Raw genomic sequence first — 20,237 nt, 5'->3', positions numbered from 1 at the left:
TTTTTTTTTCACTGCTGTATTTTATAACATTTAGAATACTATCCGGCACATGGTAGGTGCGAATTACATAGTTTTTAAATGAATGTATGTGTGAGCTGAGCACTGTTCAAGATGGATAAAGAAGTATGAGACATGTTTCTGAGAAGGTTTCAATGTTGTGGGACATCAAAACTAGTGCAGAGGGTAAGAAAGCAAGCAGTGTAAAAGTGTCTATACTCGGGAACTCAGTTGAATCCTGAGTATTCTAAGTGATGTGGGCATTCCAGGAGAGAAGGACTCTGAGGGTCAGAGTGGAAGGGTTGATTCCTGAGCTAGCCTTAGGGGTATGGACAGGTAGGAAGTGATTAAGTTCAGGAAAGAGGGATGGCCATGCTGGGAGACAAGATCCTTAGCAGAACAGCTCAACCATAAGGAGAGAGCAGCTGTATATTGGCGAGTCAGTAGACGTCCTGACCTGGCTGCCAGTCTTGTGCCTGGACGGGAAATGGGGATGAAGTGCTTGTCTGTGCTGAAGGGTTCAGACTATCGAGGACCTAGACAGTCAGGCAGAATTCTCATTGTGACTTCATACAACAAGAAAGAAGGTGCTAGTACAGTTTTTTTTTTTTTAAGCTTAGGGAAAAAATGAGAAGTTCCCTTGTCTCATGTTATCAATTTAAGATCTGCCTTCAGTTGGCTTTTCTTGCCTCCTTGCTTCCCTAGTACTTTGCAAAGTTGATAAAAAGTGACTTTATAGCAGTAAAAAGTGTTACATCCCTAAAACTCCACATTATTCTAGACTCTTCTCAGTGGTCAGTCATGTAAGAGTTAAAATTTAGTCCTTATTTTGCTGTGACATTCAGATGTTTCAAGCCCCATTTTTTAAATACTACATTTGGTGGTCAAGAAAAAAAGTCATGTCAGTTTAGCTTTATGGGGAATTTTTTTGTTTTTTATTAGCAATTTTCATACTGCTTCCTTTTCTGATATTATTTTTCTGTAACACTGGCTGGTTTTACCTGTTGTTAAAAATAAATGAAAGAAAACTATCCATAGTAGCTTTTATACTTTTGTTGTTTACCATGGCTTATGTACAACTGCTATTAGAAATAGCAGGCATTTCATTTGAAGATTAGTTATCCTGTTTAATGCTGAAGTACTCAATGTTGGAGAGGTTAGATCAGGGAGAAATCAAGCGATTTTTTTTCCGGTTCTATTAAGCATTTTGTGAGTGTATCACATTATGTGATGTGTATCATGCTATAAGGACATGCCAAGACGGAGTCACCTCTTTAACCATTCTAGAAAATAATTTTCTCTATGATTTTTATCTCCAATGCCTTTTTTCTTCCAGCTCCTTTAAAATTTTTTTTCCATTAGCAATTATAGTGTTGTGTGTATTTTAAAATATTTAAATATCACTATTGACCATACCACATTAGGTCCTTCTGTACCAGTCTTTTGCTAGGCCTATTTCAATACATTCTTAATTGGCATTTCTCCATTAACATAAATACTAAAATGATAAACCTAAAGCACAAACCTGGCATGAGGTTTCCTGGGGTAAAAACTGTCCGTAGCACGTGCCATGGGGTCTGAGCGCCTCCGCCTGGCACAGAAAGCTGCACAGTGGTTTGGCCTCAGCTTTTCCATCCAGCCCCACCTCGTGCCTCTCTTCACTCCACTCTTGAGGTTCCTTGGAAGCCAGGTTCCTCATGATGTTCTGCAGGTAGTGATCTTCCTTGCCTTTGCCCCGCTGCCCCTCCCGGTTTTCTGCCTGTAGGTCCTCTGACCTGATTTCCAACACTTGCCTCATTCATCCGTGCAGCTGCTGCTCTTCCTGCTGGCTCTGCTGGGGCTTTGTGTCTTCCTGGCCACTTTCCCTTCCCGAGCTCTCTGCCATGATTCCCTGGCACCCTGTTGTCTCTCTCGATGTGTTTTCCAATGTCTGTGTCTGAAGCTCAGCACTTCCCTCTTTTTTTAGTGACTACCCTCCTTGAAGGAGAATCTGAAAGAGTATAATAAACTGATCTGAGCAACCAAGATAGAGATTGTATGGAAAACATAATGCAGATCCTGTTCTTAGATCATGGGAAAGCCACGCAGGTACCTCTCAGACGTATTAACTCCTACTGTAAACACTGGTGTGACTATATGAACTTGATGTCTGGTGCATGATGGGTAAGTAGCAAAATGAAGTGATAGGACAGGGACAAAGATTAGTGGGGAGAAATGACTCCAGCCGTCTGACAGCAATGAGGAGAAAGAAATGATAAAGAGATATGCAAGAATCCTAAAATAAAACAAAACCAGGTCGTCTTTGGGACTTTTAACAGTAAAAGAAAACTGAAGCTATGAATTATGGTGTGTGTATTTCTGAAGGCAGAATATAAATCAGTTAAGAGAAGGCATAGGAATTTATATTATATTTTAGTAAATTTTCTTCAAAAATAGGGCAAAATGGGTAAACTGTAGCTCTTTAGAAAACTCAGCTACTCACATTTCTGCTTATAAATGGCTAGTAAGTAAATATGATTTTTAACTGAACTAAAATTATCTGAATTGTTGTAGAAATATTACAGAGTTCACAGCTTTGTCAGTAGTCCCCGTCTCTTGTTTGAGCAATATGGAAATACTTAATTTCATTTAATTTGTATCATGTCAATGTATACTTTTTCCTTTTAATGCAATTGAACTGTTTTTCATTTGATTTTAATCCCTAGTTTGTGTGTGTTAGAAAGTATCTCAGTACAACAATCAATTTCTCATCCTTTGCATTGTCCTTGGTGCTTTTCAAGTCACTTTCATATTCATTCTCCTGTCTTTCCCAATGAATTAAGCTGATCAAACAGTATGATTTTTTTTTTAAATAAAAACACAAAGGCCAAGAAGATATTATGGTGCTGACCAAAGTCATCCAGCTAATGAAAGGCCGATGCAAGACTAGAGCCCTAAACGTCTCTGACAGTGACTCCCTTAACCTTTGGATTTTGGTTGCCTTTTGACTCAGCCCTTCAATTTTATCTCCTCTATCCGCGTTCAATAGTGGCCGTCTGGCCCCTACCCTCCTTGCTCCTCCTTGACTCTCAGTGTCTGGAGTTTCTTCACCTTGCATCCGTGTTTTCTGGTCTCTCCTTGTGCTGCTAATCTCCCCTGGCTGTTCTTAGTCACAGATCAGAATTCCTGTGTGAACCACACTGCTGCACAATGAAGCTGTGCAAGACAACAGTCTTCACCCACCCCTACCGCCGAACCTCCAGAGGGAACTAGGGAATACCTGTGCCTTCTCACCTGTTCGTTACCTTCAGTTCAGTTTAAAAGTCAGATCTGCACAGGGGAGTTGAAGCCTTCTCTCGGTCTCCCTCTCTCCACACCACATACAGATGCAAGCAGGCGGGCATGGGCATGCACAAGCACCCCCCACGAAACATATTTTATGATTTAAGGCTAAGGTATCAGTCACTAAATAAAACTGCTAGAAGTTTTATAGGATATTTCACCTCTAAATGTGTTTAGAATATTACACAATTCGTTGTATACATATGTATGGAGAAAACACCTGTACTCTGCTTTTGATTTTTTCAGATTAAAAAAGAGATTGCATTATTTTGTTTATCAGTTTCCTTAGGAATAATCTCTAAAAATTATTCCATTCAAAGCATTACTGTTATTACAACTACGATTTTATTTAAGTTGCCTGAATATCATTTCTGTTTCAGCCTGGTGCAGTCATTTTGCTTAATTTAAATATTTTCTTAATAATCATAGAAAAACCCAGCTATTCCTTTAGCATAGTTGTACGTGTGTAGTTGAGCATAGTGGGTGTAGTTGTGTATGTGTGTATATGCATATACGACTTTATATAGTTGTGTATGAATGTATATGTGATGAAGGATTAATAATTTTTCAGATGAAAATGCGTGTGGATTAATGTTTTCCACTTTGGTCCTTTGACAGATGGCCATGTATGTTTAGTAGTATTTAATATTTTAACTCAGGGTATACTGTTTAATTTTTTTAAATTTTTCCTGATATTATAGAAAGCCAAGTATTGAGTATTTTTTTCTCTGTGAAATCTCATATATTTGATGATATAACAAAGAAGTGACAAGTGACATATTCAGTTGATTATGTCAGTCTCCTTTATGCCAGCATTAGAAAACTTACACAAATAAAATTTCATGGTCAGTAAATGAGTGAAGATTTGAAATTATTATATAGTTTAGTGGAAGTTACTTTTATATTAATTCTCCATATATCTTAAGGTTACAACATTATTTTCTTGTATGTAGTAAAATGAGGACAAATTACACACTAGTTAATACAAGTAATTGGGCTAGTAAAACTAATGGGTGTTTTCTCCCAGGGCTTTTGTTTTCCTCATAACAGCTTTATTAATTGGAACCTCATTCACTGTAAATGACAGACCTACAGCTTCCCTACGTGTTGGCGTGAGGGGGAAGGCATTGGCCTCCATAACCAAGCCACAGTAGAGACGTAGCTGACCACAGGGACTGGAATGCCACCCAGAAGGCTTTTCTCCATGTCTTCCTCTCTGCTTTTCTGCACAGGTTTTCATTTTCTTAGCTTTCCTATGACCGTATAGCTCACAACCTCATACCAGGAAGGACTCACCCTTCTTTAGATCCAGAACATTCTAGGAGAGGGCTCTGGATGACTCGGCTTGAATAACATGGGACTCAGGGTCTTTTAGGATTGGGCAGACCCTCTCCACAATATCATGCTAAATGGAGGAAGTGTCCATTCCCATAAAGGAAGGGGGAAGTGAAAAATGTTAGTACAGTAAATGCAGACATTCCCAACAAACCAGCATTTCACAGGCACTGACCACTGTGCCAAGAAACTTACCTGCCTTGTTTAATTGCATTCTCATAATAACTCCTGAGGTGAAGACTTACCATCCATTTGACAGACAAGGAAACAGAGTTTGAGAGGCTTAGAGGCACACTGTCTTCTGTGTGACAGAGCCAAAATACAAACAAAGGCTTATGTCACAAAACCTGATGCTCTTAGCTGTCATAGTATACTATCTTAAACTACCTCAATAATCATTCGTATTTCAAGATACTCAATAGAAACAAAATTTTATTTTCCCTATTCTTTGATTTTAAAATAATTCACACAGTAATTGAGTATGTTTATGACTCTTTGCTGTTGGTCTTTCTTCACTGAAATACTACGTTGCATAATGGAATCATAAACAGTTCACTGATTTCCTGACACCAAGGGAAAAGGTTTCTAGGCAATCTTAGACTTTCTCTTTTTAATTTTCATATAAAAACTTGAAGTATAAGTAATTGCTTTCAGGCCTTTAGACCACGACAATAATTTCATTAGCGTCTCAAGTCCAAATTAGATTAGTAAGGCTGTAATGCATGAAAAAGCACAGAAAAATATAATGTTACTTTCTTTTCCAATGTTCTTAACTAGAGAGCAGTAATGTTATTTTTCACAAATAAAAGTTCTGTAATATCTGTATGAATATAATGCATCTAGGCTTCAACTTTTCTAAAATATATTGAGCCAGCTGAGTAAGCCCATCGATTGGGTAAAAATTTTGAATTCTTTTTTTCATGCTAACTCCTACCATAGTAATAAAATCTCATTGAAGTAAACAACAGTCTTCATGAACAATTATATGAGAAAGATTTGTTTGATGGGCATACCATTTTCAATTAATTGTTTACCATCTGTTATGTTCTCTAATCAGTGTTACAGCCATTCATAAATCACATTTGCCTCATAAAAAGATGGCAATAGTTTACATGTGTGTATTTTATTGTAATCAGCATCTGGGACATTACTTTCTGATTTAAACGTAAAGGACAGGAGGATACTAAACTCTTTTAATGTGGTATAAGGTACTTATTTTTCGTGATTGTTGTTCTTAGTAAAAAGCTGGAATCTTCGAAGAATGAATTAGAGGTTTTGCTGGTTTTTAGGAAGTGTAATCCTAGCAAAGGCATAAATTCTCCTTTTCAATTAGACTCATCACTTATTTTGGCAGTACATAAACATAAGCCATACTTAACTTATAAGAATGGCAAAACATGGATAGAATGCTCCAAACTTCTCTGTAGCTTGATCAATCACTAGGGGCTGTGTTTAGCTGGGAAGCAGCCTGGGGAGAGACTGAGCAGTCATGTGGCAAGAAATGAAAGACTTTGAATCCAAAACTTGGTCCTTTGATTCTTAAAGGAGAAAGGGGAGAATTTTATTTTTTATTTTCTTTTTCTATTTCAAGATATTGTACAGAGATCAATTTATACACTTAACAAGTACATTTTGATTGCCTACTCTTTGCAAGAGGGTGTCTAGACACTGGAGATACCAAGGTGGGCAAAACAGAGATTTTTTTCTCCTGAAACATTTTCAGCTTTTCCTTTCCTTTTAGCGCTACCTGCCTGCCCCCAAGGATCCATCTGTTGATGTCCAGCCCAAATGAATTAACTTGAATAAATTGCAAAACTGTCACTACTTGGAGGAAATTCAGGGATTATTCCTGAATAAAGAAAGTTGAAAGATCGCAGGTTGCCTAGCGAGGCCCTGGCTGTCTGTTCCAGGGTCTCTTTGCTCTTCCTGCTTCTTTCCTTGAAGTTGCATCTGTCTAGTGATTGGCCCCTGCTTCTTCCTCCACTCAGTGCTGGGCTTATTTACTTTGACCCACTTCACAGGAAGAGTAAACCTTGAATGTATTTAGACTCCAGTTCTGCCTCTGTTGACTTCAGGTCAGTGGTGCCATATAGCTCCCTCCACAGTGTGTTTTATATTCTGAGTTCCCCTCCATTTGTGTTCCCTCTCTTAATATCTTGCACTGAATATTTCTGGAAGGTAGTCCCTAAATCTATTGACTTTTGAGATCTTGATGTTCCCTAAATATATCTATGTTCTTTTTTATTTAAACAAAAAAGAATTTGAGAAGTCCACTGGCAGCGTGGATGAATCCATGCCATCTTATCATATCCATATTGAAAGATTTAGGCTGCATATTAACAGGTGAATCTGCTCTGAGTAGCCTCTTGTTATTGTCATCCTTATAATTTATTAGATGGACTTAATTAGAAGCACAAATCAGCCATGGCCCTTGATGATGTACTTGTAATCTGGCTCATAATGATTGGTTGTCATCAGTTATTGTACAGAGTAGGAAAGGTCAGGGTCTTCTCAAACACTGATTGAACAGTTCAGGGCTATTAAATGGATCCTAATCATTTCATCAGAAAATTTGAAAAGAATGTACTTCCCAGTGTTTTAATCAGAAACATCTTTTGGTCACGAGGAAGAGAGCGAGAGAAATAGGTGGGTAAAGAAAGAGAGAGATTGAGAGAGAGCGAGTCAAGTCTTTTCCCTTGAGTTCTGATTGGCTAATCAACCTGGTTTGCTTATGTGAAAATCTCTACAGATATTTAAGCCTCTCAGAGTTACTTATAAAATAGGCAAAAGGAATTAAAGAGTAACCTTTCTCAAGAGCCAACTGTGTGCCACACATGTGCCCGTAGCTTTCTATATATTAACTGAGGTTGAAAGAGATAAGGAATGTATCTAGGATTATGTAACTTGTTAGTATTGGAACTAGCATACAGTCTTCTAATCTTTTCTTCTACCAAGAAAAGATTCAGATATGCAAATTAGTATCACAGCATTTATGCTATGCAACTAAACTGCAGTAAAAATGCTAGTTGTGAATTGTTTTCTGTATTATTTCCTTTTCATCTTTTGGTAGAATAAAACAGTAAGATTATAGACACATGCAAAAAAGCAAATAGTATAAATAAGGTATTTGGAATTACATACTTGAAAGGACTTAGTAAGGTTGATCCTTCTATTTCACAATAATTTTTTATAAGTGCTTTACACAGATGTGAGAAGGAGGAAGGAAAATGAAGTAAAAATATGTCCCCTTAAAAGTGTAAAGTTGAATATTCTCAATAAAAAGGAGGACTAAAAATTCTATTCAGTCCAACTCAATTAAGTAATTATATACTGAGGACATACCAATCTCTAGACTGGCTGTTGTAAAATCGATATGGAAAGAAAGGAAACATTCATGACATTGGCCTTTAAAACTTAAGAGTAGAAAAGCCGCAATGGAGATAAGTGTTGATATCCTAATTGAGAAAGAAAATACAATACATATGGGAAACCTTTATTAAAAATAACACTGGGCTGATTCTAATAATTTCTACCAAATAGTTTCCTTTTTAAAGTTTAAAAAATAGCTTTGCATAAGCACCCAAAGGAAGGTTTTCTTTTCCTCTACTATTAAGGTTTCTTTGAGATATGCAGCGGCTCAACCTTCTTACATAATTAAACTGAGGTGAAATAGACTCATGACATAAAATATTTTTCTAGCATGAGAAAATAGGGTTCGCACTTGATAAAACTGGACTGGGCAGGTCAAGTAACTGGCCTAGGGGCAATGAGCAAAATGGGAGCAGGGCTGAATCCAAATTCTAGTCCCTGTTCCTGGTCCAGCTTTGGTTTCCCACCTGCATTCCAGTGAATTATGTTGTAGTCTTTTTCCTCATATAAAGGAGAGCATAGCATCAATGCTGTGCTACTGATTTGCATATTTGAAGAAGTTGAGCTAATTGGATAACAGAAAACCTCAGGATTTATCTTTCCTCTTTCCCCTCTTTCTTTGTCTTTTTCCTGTTTCTTCTTTCTAAAAGATAATTATCTGTGCTGCCTTAAATATCTTTGTAAGGCAATAAAGAAATTGGCATGTTCAAATTATAAAACATAAATATAAAATAAGTATAATATTTATAATCTATAATATATAAATATATAATGTAAATACATACAAAAATATAAGTAACAGGCCAGGTGCAGTGGCTTAAGCCTGTAATCTTAGCCCTCTGGGAAACGGAGGTAGGAGGATCACATGAGGCCAGAAATTTGAGACTATCCTGGGCAACATAGCGAGACCTCATCTCTAAAAAAAACTAAAAAACAAAAAAATTAGCTGGTCACTGTGGCACATAACTGTGGTCCCAGCTACTCAGAAAGCTAAGATGGGAGGATTGCTTGAGCCCAGGGGTTTGATGCTGTGAGCCATGGTGATGCTACTGCACTCCAGCCTGGGCAACAAAGCAAGAACCTGACTTAAAAAAATGGTTTGTGTATATATATGTATATATATATAATTTTTTAAATATATATTAATATATAAACAATTATATATATATACAATTTTATTTATGTACATTATATATAAAAATAATATTTTTTCTTCTGAGTAGTTGAGTGTATATGTATATAATAAAAATTAAAATATAATTCCACCCTCAGATTTTGGCCAGTTCAATGGGAGGACCTGAAGGGAGGAGAATGGAGAGTGACAGGGTGCCTGTACACACACACACACACACACACACACACACACACACACACACACACACTTTAGAGAGTAGGAAAGTGACATAGAGAAAAAAAGGTCTCCTGGTCTCAGAATTGCTAGCAAATTTATTTGGTTTTCTCCTGTTCTTTCCTTCGGTTTTTCTAGCATTAGCCTCTCTTACTTCCTTTCCAATGCAAATTAGATGACCCTCTTATCACTGAGCTTCATTTACTCTCTGGCCTCCAGTATTTAGTGACTGTGCTGCACGTGGGGTTGACGCCAGAACCCAATGGAGTAGAAATGTCCGGTGAGCTTCAGCTACATGGTCCAGAGAAATGAATTTATATGCCAATAGGCTAGCCACATTCCATCCTGACCGCCTATTAGAACCACCTGGGGAGCTTTGACCTCTCTCATGCCAGACCTGACATTGACCATGGAAATCAGTACCTTTCGGGGGAGGGGCCCTGGTTCACCAGCTTTAAAAACTCACTCAATCCGTCAATGTCAGGGTTTCTAATATGACACCAGTGTTCCTCTCTGGTGGAGAGGATTCTCTACTCCTGTAGGTCATTGGCTTTAGCATTTACTACAGAATACCTGTTCAGAAAATTTGAAGTAACATTTGTCCTTTGATTTTCAAATGAGAGGGCTTTTTTTTTTTTTTAAGAATGCGATCATTTGCCTTTTTAAAAAATTTTTTTCTGCCTTTTTGATGTTTGAATTTATTTATTTATTTGTTTATTTATTTATTTTACCCCAAATAGTTATACCTTCATATTTCACATGTTGCTGCTTCTTATGTGTTTCACAGACTTCTGGAAAGTTTTTGCTTTGTTTTTTACTTTGCTCTGTGTCTGGCTTAACAGTATGCATTCAGCTGGGATTGTTGCTGCACTGGGAAACTCTTATTTTGACTCAAAAGTGATTAGTTAGTATGTTTCCTTTCTGGCAGACAGATGGTGAATTGAACATAGAGCTTTTCTTTTCTTCTGAGTAGCTGCTTGAGTGGGGATTATGTAATAAATACCACACAAGAACTGCTCAATAAATAGATTTTTGCATTAAGGAAAGACAGAAACGTCAGAGGCAGTAGATAATGTTTTGTTGCAAGACAAAGAAGCCATGGGCCTCCTCGTGCCAGGTTATTTGATGTCTGACAAAACGAGTTTTTACTTTATCTGAGGAAAATTATAATAATTAAGTTGTCCGTTCTGAAATGAGCCGTGTATTTCTTTTTTTACAGTAGTAGATGCTTGATATATCTTTGAAAAAGCCAAGTAACTTATTAACAGACACAGGTGTTTAATCATAAAAGTTACCACCTCTCATAAGACTAAGAATGATTTTTTTGTCTTGGCATAGCATTTTATATTTATATAAAATATATAAAATGTGTTATATATTTATCATTTTATAGATATCTTTTTCTTTTCTTTTCTTTTCTTTTTTTTTTTTTTTTTTTTTTTGGAGTTTCTCTCTTGTTGCCCAGGCTGGAGTGCAGTGGTATGATCTTGGCTCACTTCAACCTCCGCCTCCTGGGTTCAAGTGATTCTCCTGCCTCAGCCTCCCTAGTAGCTGGGATTACAAGCATGCACAACCACGCCCGGCTAATTTTGTATTTTTAGTAGAATAAGGGTTTCTCCATATTGGTCGGGCTAGTCTTGAACACCTGACCTCAGGTGATCCACCCAACTCAGCCTCCCAAAATGCTAGGATTACAGACGTTGAGCCACCACACCTGGACTCTAATTTTCTTATTTTCTTTATTTATCTTGTACTAGTATATTCAGCCTATCTACCGATTGCGATGTTTTCTCTTCTTCTCCTCAATTTAGCTGCCAAGAGATTTTTGAAATTTCTCTGTAGACTCCCACCACTTAAGCAGCACAACTCATAGTTCTGTGGTTGCTAAATATCAATGCCTAGAATTTTGGGAAATTTAGAAAGACAAACATATGTGTTTTTGTCACCTTTGACTTGGCTTTTAAATAATATTTAAATAAACTCAGGCAGACCAATTTACACTGAGGATGAAAGTTACGGTTTAGGAGAGCTTGCTTCGGTGCATTTTATGATGAAGTTCATCTATGATGGATGAAGTTTGATGAACTTTAGATCATTTTACAAGTGATTTGGAACATTTTGAGGTGAGGTAGAAATTGCTAATGTGATGTGTACTGAAAGATGAGTTGTTATCACAAAGAAGAGTATGATTTCTGTCTCAAATTAATGTACAGTTTACCTTGATTGCGTGTTTCTGAGCTGCCTCTTTATTTGCAGTGAACAGTCGGACACCACCATCAAACCAGCTAGATAGGAAAGGAGGTATTTTAAGGTGTAGAAGATAGAGAGGCCCCAGCAGTGTGGAGCTGTGCTGGAGACCTTTCTAAGCTGTCTTGAGATTTTTCCCCTCTGTGTTTATCACATTCCTCTGCCATTGTCTTACCAGCTCCCCATTTCTCATATTTCTAACCCTTGGCTTTGAACTTGACTTTGATTTCTGTCTGTATCCTTTGATTCTCCTCTGGACTCACCCTGCCCATGTCTTGTTGCCTGTTCACGTGTTATGGCTGCTCTTTTTGTCTGAAGTGTATTTCAGGCATTGTAGAAGCCCCCTTGCTCTATTACATATTTAGGAAGCTCCTTGAAATCTTGCTATTTTCCTGCTAAAATGTTTGTGGGCTGCAGATGATACCCTTTATTAAAAATAAACTGCCAAACAGCCTTAGAAATTATCACTATCTAAGGTATGTTATTTGCCTTCAGTTATTTATTTTTTAGGAACACAATAATCTTATTTTCTGAGCATTTCAGCTTTTAATTTATAGTCATTTGTCATTCATTATACTTGCCATTTCTCTTGAGAATACTGAAATGAAAAAGTGTCTTTGGGTTTTATGTAACTAAATTTATGAAAAAGAAAAATTGGTTTATTTCTTATGTTATCTTCTTACATTTCAGGCTTTACAAATATATTAAAATTCAAAAACCAGATCAATTTATGAATCTCAGTAACTGCTTCATTCTCCTTTTGAGTGTATGATTAGATGTGGCAGAGAATTCATGGATGAAGTATGGGGAAATTTTTTCTTACCCTGGCCAATTTTTATCCAGGAGTAATTTTTTCTTACTTTTTCTCTGTACACCTCAGTAGCATTGGTAACACTCACACTTGGCTATTAAGAATATGCAATCAGACATCCAAATTATTCTATTTCTTTTTTTTTTTAATCACAGAATTGACTCCTGAGGAGAGAGCCCAAAAGATTGCCAAAGCCATGCGCAAACAGTCTTCTGAAGTCAAAGAAAAATGGGAAAATCTAAATGCTGTAACTAGCAATTGGCAGAAACAAGTGGACACAGCCTTGGAGAAACTCAGAGACCTACAGGGAGCTATGGACGACCTGGACGCCGACATGAAAGAGGCAGAGTCCGTGCGGAATGGCTGGAAGCCTGTGGGAGACTTACTCATTGACTCGCTGCAAGATCACATTGAAAAAATCATGGTCAGCATCATTGTCTTGGAAGGATTTTTAAGAAATATTTTCTTGTTAAATGTAATTCATATAAAGAGAGCCACATATGTAAATTGTTATAAGGGATTGTTACAAAGCCAGCACCGTTGCAGCCCCACCCATCAGGAGTCAGGACAGATGCTTTCCATATGTCTCTGAACCCTGCCCCCAAATAACAACTAATGCAACTTTTATTGTAATTTACATTTATTTTTACTGTTTACCCAGTAGTGCATCCCTAAACAACATAGATTAGATTTACCTCTTTTAAAAAAAACTTAATCTCCAGATTTCCCCTCTATTCCTCTTTTCTTTTCTTTGCAGTTTATTTGTTAAAGATACTGAATTGTTTGTTTTGTATTGATTTCTAGAGCCTGGATTTTTCAGAGTTGCTTCCATATAGTGTAGTCTCCAGCTTCCTCTCTACTCTGTATCTCTTGTAAATTGGTGGTTGGAGGTAGAGATATAATCAAAAGCATACCCTTTTACTGGGAACTCTCATCTATAAATTATATCTTACTATGTGAGTATATTAATGAAGAATTAGTTTAGCTATAAATTCTGTTTGTAGTTAGGAATGCCCAAAGCTAAGGATGTTAGACCTATGGTTACATCCGTTTTGGTTCCCACATTCTAGAACATCGCCAGAAAATAAAAAGTTGATAAAATTTAGGCAATAAGAGATAGAAATAACTGATTTAGTGTAGCAAAGGATTTATAGTAGCATACTAAACTAGGTAGTCATGAATCAAATCAGAGGATAAGCCAGTGAAAAATTAGATGTTAGGCTGACAGTATCCATTAGGAATGGAATTTTTATTGCAGAAGATATATGTCATTTGTGTGCACACATTGGATAGCATTCTCCCTTTATATGCATGTAGCTAAACAGGAAAGAGAAAGAAGATCTAGGAAAATTACCTGAATACCTAGGTTAATTGCATAAGTAAATACACAAATGTATAGATACCATAATAGTAATAGGTAGCATTTACTGAGGCTTACTGTGTTTCAAGAACTGTTCTTAGCTAGTTTGAATAGTTATCTCTCTTAATCCTCACACCAACCCAACGAGATAGGTATTATTATTACACCTGTTTGTCAAATAAGAAAACTGAAAGTAATTGCCGAAGCCCTCATGGCTAGTAACTGGTAGAGTTTCCCTTCCATTTTTCTTGCTCTTCTCCTTCATCGCAGAGAGCTTTTACACAACTTTGATCAACTACTTGAATTTCAAGCTTTAAAAGTTAAGTATCAAATTTTAAGCTAAACATTTTTTATTACTAAAAGTTACAACTGGTGTCTGCCATCTTTCAGTGTAAATATACAGGTATCCAGCTATCCTCTGAATTAAAGAGGCGTCTTCCTAGTATTTTAAACCTTAGGATTTTAAAAATCATTTCCATGGATGGACTTGAGCTTAAAATAACCCATTGGAAAGAAAACCTCTAGCACAGCTTCCTTGGAAGCAGCACACTTCTTGTATTTGAATGGATAGTTTTAGACACTGAAAATCTTTAAGTCAGCAGTTCACAAAAATTATGTTTTATTGGACTGCAAAAGTACTTCTTGGTTAGAGCAGGAATTTACCCATTTGAATTGAAAGCATCAGCTTATAGTGCAGAATGGTTTGTTTTTGGGGAAAAGTGAAGAATTGTACCTGGAGTTATTAAATGCCCGGAAGTTTGGGAGTTGATAATCACATTTGATTAAACCGCTTATCCACCTCTAAATCCAAATCCATTTGTTTAAATCTCTGCATAAGTAGAAGCCAGGAAAAATACAATTAATATTTTAGTAGGAATAAACTGTAAATTAAAATATTTTAATATCTTTTTAGGAAAAAAGACAATAAAATCCCAAGTCTTATTAAGACATGTAAAATAGATTCAAAGTCTGGGGCGTGTTACATGTGGTTTAAAGTATACCCCAAATCTCATTGACAGTATAGTCAGATAAAAATACGTACTGAGTTTTGCTAAATATTATTAACTATGTCAAAGCAACTGGAAAACAAAATCCTTGGGGTTAATCAAATAATGTAAACTCCCTAAAATTATCGTTAATCATTCTTATTTACAGAATACACACCTTCTGGCAAGAGAAGGGCATAGGAGTCACACCTGCCAACAGACTGCCAGTTAGCACCTTTGATACTAGCAGATGTTCTGTTTTTATGGCAAGGAAGGCCACATAGCCTCCTATTCTGTTATAGGAAAGTGCAGTCATAACATGATAAATTGGTTCTTTATATTAGAACACACAGCAGTTCTGAAACCATTTTCAAACTTGCTTTATCTCAAGCCCCTTAATTTGGAAGCTCTTCAAAAACAAAAGATAAACTTTCTTGATAGAAAGACTTCTCGTTGCCATATAACACCTGACCATAAAAAGAAAAACAAAAAACAAAGACCTTGTTTCTCAAAGCTTTTTAAATGTTTTTACCCGTGGCTTATATAGAGAAACATTATCTTTGGAGAGGATAAATTTAAACTTCTTTTCTGTTCCAAAAGATTTTTAAAGCCTGTCTTGAAGTTATAATCTATTTTTTTAAAGTTTACTATCTTTTGAAATAAAATTGATTATTATTTGAAATTACATGAATCTCAAAAGATTTTCTGGCATATCATTTTTAATCTCCAATAGATAAAAAATAAAAAGATGTTGATTTTAAAAGCTAATTGCAAGTCTTAAGTCCTCCAAGTTACCTACCGTGGAGACAGTATTAATGCATAAAGTTAAAATCATGACTGAAGAATCCTTGAAGGATTTGAATTCTGTCATTGTTCTCAAACTGAATATGAGGGACCCAGGCCTCTTTGAAGTCCAGACTGAAAAATTCCCTTTGCCCACCCTAACCCACACCTCCTCCTGTCATGTGCTTCTATAGTAATTGTGAATGTTTTACACCTATAATACATCTGTTACCATACAACTACTCTTCTTATTTAATCGTATTTGTGTGTTTGTCTGTGTATGCATATTTTGTCATCTATTAAAATGCCAAATCTATAGCAGTGGCAAAAAAACTACTTCAACCCCTCCTCTCTTTCCATATATCAGCAATTCCCATGACTTTGTATACTTCTCTTCTTCTACCCTGTCTTTGAAACATTGGTAGCTGCAGGGTTCAGGTGATATTTCTTACTTTATACATGCCAATTTCAAACGTCCAGCTTTCATAGTTCTCATGCTGACTCAAGTCTCTTAAAGAGCCTCCCCACTTAAAGTGGAGAGGCTGGGCGCGGTGGCTCATGCCTATAATCCCAGCACTTTGGGAGGCCGAGGCAGGTGAATCACGAAGTCAAGAGATTTAGACCATCCTGGTCAACATGGTGAAACCCCGTCTCTACTAAAAATACCAAAAAAATTAGCTGAGCATGGTGGTGCACGCCTGTAGTCCCAGCTATTTGGGAGGCTGAGGCAGGAGAATTGCTCGAACCCAGGAGGCGGAGGTTGCGGTGAGCCGAGACTGCACCATTGTACTCCAGCCTGGGTAACAAGAGGGAAACTCCATCTCAAAAAAAAAAAACAACAACAACAACAACAACAACAACAAAGAGTGGACAATGTAGAAATGATGAAACCTGAGGGCAGATGCTAATGGGATGTTTACAACACCTACTTCTAAGTTAAGTTTGGTACCTTATTAACTATAATTTTATGACTAATTTAAACTTAACTTTTCTTTTAGTATCCCAGTTCTGTTCTGCATTCTGTGTTAACTTATACTGTTCAAATATCATTTCTGTGGGCCTTTCTCAATAGAAATTATTTCTCTCTCTGGATTGCAAGTCCTGTGCTAAATAGTGAGGGTCTATTCCCAAGCAACTTCCATTTTTGTTGGGGACATCAAGAATATGGATGCTCTTAATGACAGCATCTAAGTGCTCTTAGTATGTTGTTTTAATGACTCTAGACCTTGCTCAGAGGTGGCATTTGTCAATTCTAAGACTCATTTCCCTCTTTTCTTATAGACTCCACTCTTCCTGACCCAGGCCTAACCACAGACAGTGTTTATAAATGATTTTAACAGGGACAGACCTTACTCTTGAGTCCATGTTAGGCATTGGTTTCATGGTTAGGAAAGTTGTTTTTACTGGCCACTAATTTAAGTGGAAACATGTTTAAATCAAGTTGTTGCATTTGGTGAAAAAATATTCAAAGTTCTATGTTAATAAAACAGAATAAAAAGAACATATGAATATAAACTAAAGATAGAATCAACATTAGATATCAGTAAAATGGAAAGAAAATAATGACAAACATCTTCTAGAGTAAACTGCATGTAATAAAAAATGTGAAAGGAAATACAGAATCATTTAAATGAGTTTGAATTATAATTTTTCTCTTCACACATTTATATTCTTTGGGTTATAAACAGTGACTTTTTAGTTCTTCATCCAAGTTACTGAAAACCTGAATTATGTTATCTGCTGTTGAGTGGGCAGCTGTAGTTGATGTCCTCTCAGCTGGCCTTGCCATTTATTTGAAGTACAGTTCCAGGACACCTGCATATGCCAAAAATCATGCCTACTCAAGTCCACATTTCCCCCTGGAACCTGCATATATGGAAAGTCAGCTCTCCCTATAGGCGTGGGTTTCACATCCTGCAAATACTATATTTTCCATATGTTTGGTTGAAAAAAATCTGTGTGTAAGTGGACCCATGCAGTTTGGTTGAGAAAAATGTGTGCATACGTGGACCCATACAGTTCAAACCCAAGTTATTCAAGGGTCAACTGTACTAGCTTTTGTAATATTTTTTTCCAATAATATATTTTTTGGTTCTTCTAGGCATTTAGAGAAGAAATTGCACCAATCAACTTAAAAGTTAAAACAGTGAATGATTTATCCAGCCAGCTGTCGCCACTTGACCTGCATCCCTCTCTAAAGATGTCTCGCCAGCTAGATGACCTTAATATGCGATGGAAACTTTTACAGGTATCAGCTTGTTCCCGTTCCCAATGCAGGCTTACACCTCGGGTGGCCTTTAAACCCTATCTCACTATTCCATCACTCTTCTCGTTTTCTCTTTTGTTCTTGATGGTATTTGATAATGAATTTGGCATGTGATGACATCAGATATTTGTCTTTCAGTATCTTGAACCTAAACGCCTCATTTATTTATAGAGTTTAATTTAATTTTTTGCTGTACTATTCATATGATATTTGTAGAAAATTGCAAAAGGTTAAATAAATCACCGTAATTGAAACCTGTGGTAGGTCACAGAAACATTTTTCACATAGTGGCTCATAAAGGAGTCATTTTCCTTACTTTCATCGTGTATTTTTTTGTGTGTTTGTTTCATTTTGAAAAATTAAGGAAGTCTCTATTGTTTTTCTTCTAACTGGTTGCTATTCATATGTCGTCCTTATTTTTTCCAGATAGCACATTTATACCAGTGGTGTTTACTTTTACTTCGTAGATTTTAGCTAATGCAGTTGGTTTAATGACTCTAGACCTTATTTAAATATGCAATTTTGATGTAGTGCATAAAAACATTTGACAGATATAATATTTTATCATATAATAGATTTGCTGAATTCAAATATCAAAACACTCAATGGTTCACATTTTCTCATTGAAATTGAAGAAGAAATTAGTGTATAATATTTTATAATCTTCAGTGTTTGCAAAGAGTGTTAATAATGTAGGATTAGTAAAGCAAAATCTGTTAAATTTATATGTGTTATCTAGCGGGTGGAACACAGAAGTATTTGAACTTTATTCTTTTTTTTTTTTTATTCTGCTCTGTTTCTCTAATTCGTTATCTTCCTGTGATGATTCTTATGGTCCATCTTGATTTACTTCCCATTCTGTTTCTGTTATCACTACTTCTAAAGATTAGAAGTTGGGGAATATGTTATACTTGAAAGAAGATATATATTCTGTCATCCTTATCTATGATGCTGGTAACCCCTAGAGCTCAAATGTTAGTTGCTGGTTGGACAAGAAGAGAACAATCTATGCTGGTAGGCTATACTGTTGAGTTGCAGGAATATTTTCTTCACTCATAAAGTGTGGCATTTGAATGCTTTTTGGCCTTAATGAACGAAGTGCATATGAATGCAATTTAAATGGCTAACCAGGAGGAACGAGTGCTGACTAGGGAACCAGACATACACAGTTTCATTTAAGGACAGCTGCAGATGAGATTGCCCTTTTAAGTGGAACAATGATGAGCATTACATAGACCAAGACTAGAAAAAGGAAATGGAAATGTCAGTAGGCTGCATGCAGTTTTTATTGATTTGCATTTAGTTTCTCAGTTTAGTAACCTTTTACATTTTTATAATGCAGAGAGCTAACTATAGAACATGTATTTTTAAAAAGCTGGGCATGGTGGCTCATGCCTGTATTCCTAACATTTCGTGAGGCCGAGGTGAGAGGGTCACTTGAGACCAGCGTGGGCAGCATAGGAAGAGCCTGTCTCTACAAAATAAAAATTTTAAAAATTAGCTGGGTGTGGTGTGTGCACCTGTAGTCTTAGCTACTTGGGAGACTGAGGTGGGAGGATTGCTTGAGGCTAGGAGTTTGAGGTTGTAGCAAGCTATGTTTGTGCCACTGCACTCCAGCCTGAGCAACAGAGCGAGACTCTGTCTCTAAAAGTAAAAGAAAAACAAAGATGTGTATAAAAGAGGTAGAGAGTATCCAGTCTGGGCAGCATGGTGAGACCTTCTCTCTACAAAAAAAAAAAAAAAATTAACCAGGTATGATTGCACATGCATTTAGTCCCAACTACTTGGGAAGCTAAGGTGGGAGAATTGCTTTAGCCCAGGAAGTCAAGGCTACCATGATCCATAATCGTGTCTAAACTCCAGCCTAGGCAACATAGTGAGAGTTTGTCTATACAAACAAAACCAAATCAAAACCAAAAATGTGTATAAAAAATATGAAGAGTACATTAATACGCCTTTACAAACTTAAATATGTATCTCAACCCCAAGTAGAGATGATCAGATACAAATTTGGAGGAAAATAAGATGTTGCATATTCACATGTCTTTTCACTCTCTGTTTAGCTTCTATCACCTCACTCATTCTTTCCCTATAACTATCCACTATCTATGTACTGTTTCCTTCTAACTACTATCTATGTACTGTTTATTTCTGTCTCTCTCGCTCTCTACGTATATATAAATATATATATATATATATTATATATGTGTTATGGGGGCAAATGGAAAAGAAGCCTAGGAAACTAGTTCGGTAGATAATGGATATATATACATAATATATAATTATTTTATTATATAATATATATATAACAAAATAAATTTTATATATTATATATAATATATATGTAATTTATTTTGTTATATAAATATTATATACCAAAAAAAATTATATATATAAAATTAGATGTATTATAT

General features: G+C 36.3%; 1 protein-coding gene across 14 annotated transcripts in view; it reads left to right on the top strand.

Moving 5' to 3' along the window:
• The window catches only part of UTRN (utrophin), a 536,298-nt gene that overhangs the window by 418,391 nt on the left and 97,670 nt on the right, over positions 1 to 20,237 (top strand). For all 14 annotated transcript variants that reach the window (XM_032274352.1, XM_032274350.1, XM_032274358.1 and 11 more), the window contains 2 exons: positions 12,584 to 12,852; positions 17,659 to 17,805. In XM_032274352.1, the coding sequence (XP_032130243.1) occupies positions 12,584 to 12,852; positions 17,659 to 17,805 (416 nt within the window). The remainder of the gene's footprint in view (positions 1 to 12,583; positions 12,853 to 17,658; positions 17,806 to 20,237) is intronic.

The sequence above is a fragment of the Sapajus apella genome, unplaced genomic scaffold (genome assembly GCF_009761245.1).
Source record: "Sapajus apella isolate SASKATOON/1434 unplaced genomic scaffold, GSC_monkey_1.0 scaffold6, whole genome shotgun sequence".
In the NCBI taxonomy this organism is placed as follows: domain Eukaryota; kingdom Metazoa; phylum Chordata; class Mammalia; order Primates; family Cebidae; genus Sapajus; species Sapajus apella.
The sequence above is the reverse complement of the archived record's forward strand: the minus strand, read 5'-3'. Positions and strand labels throughout refer to the sequence as shown.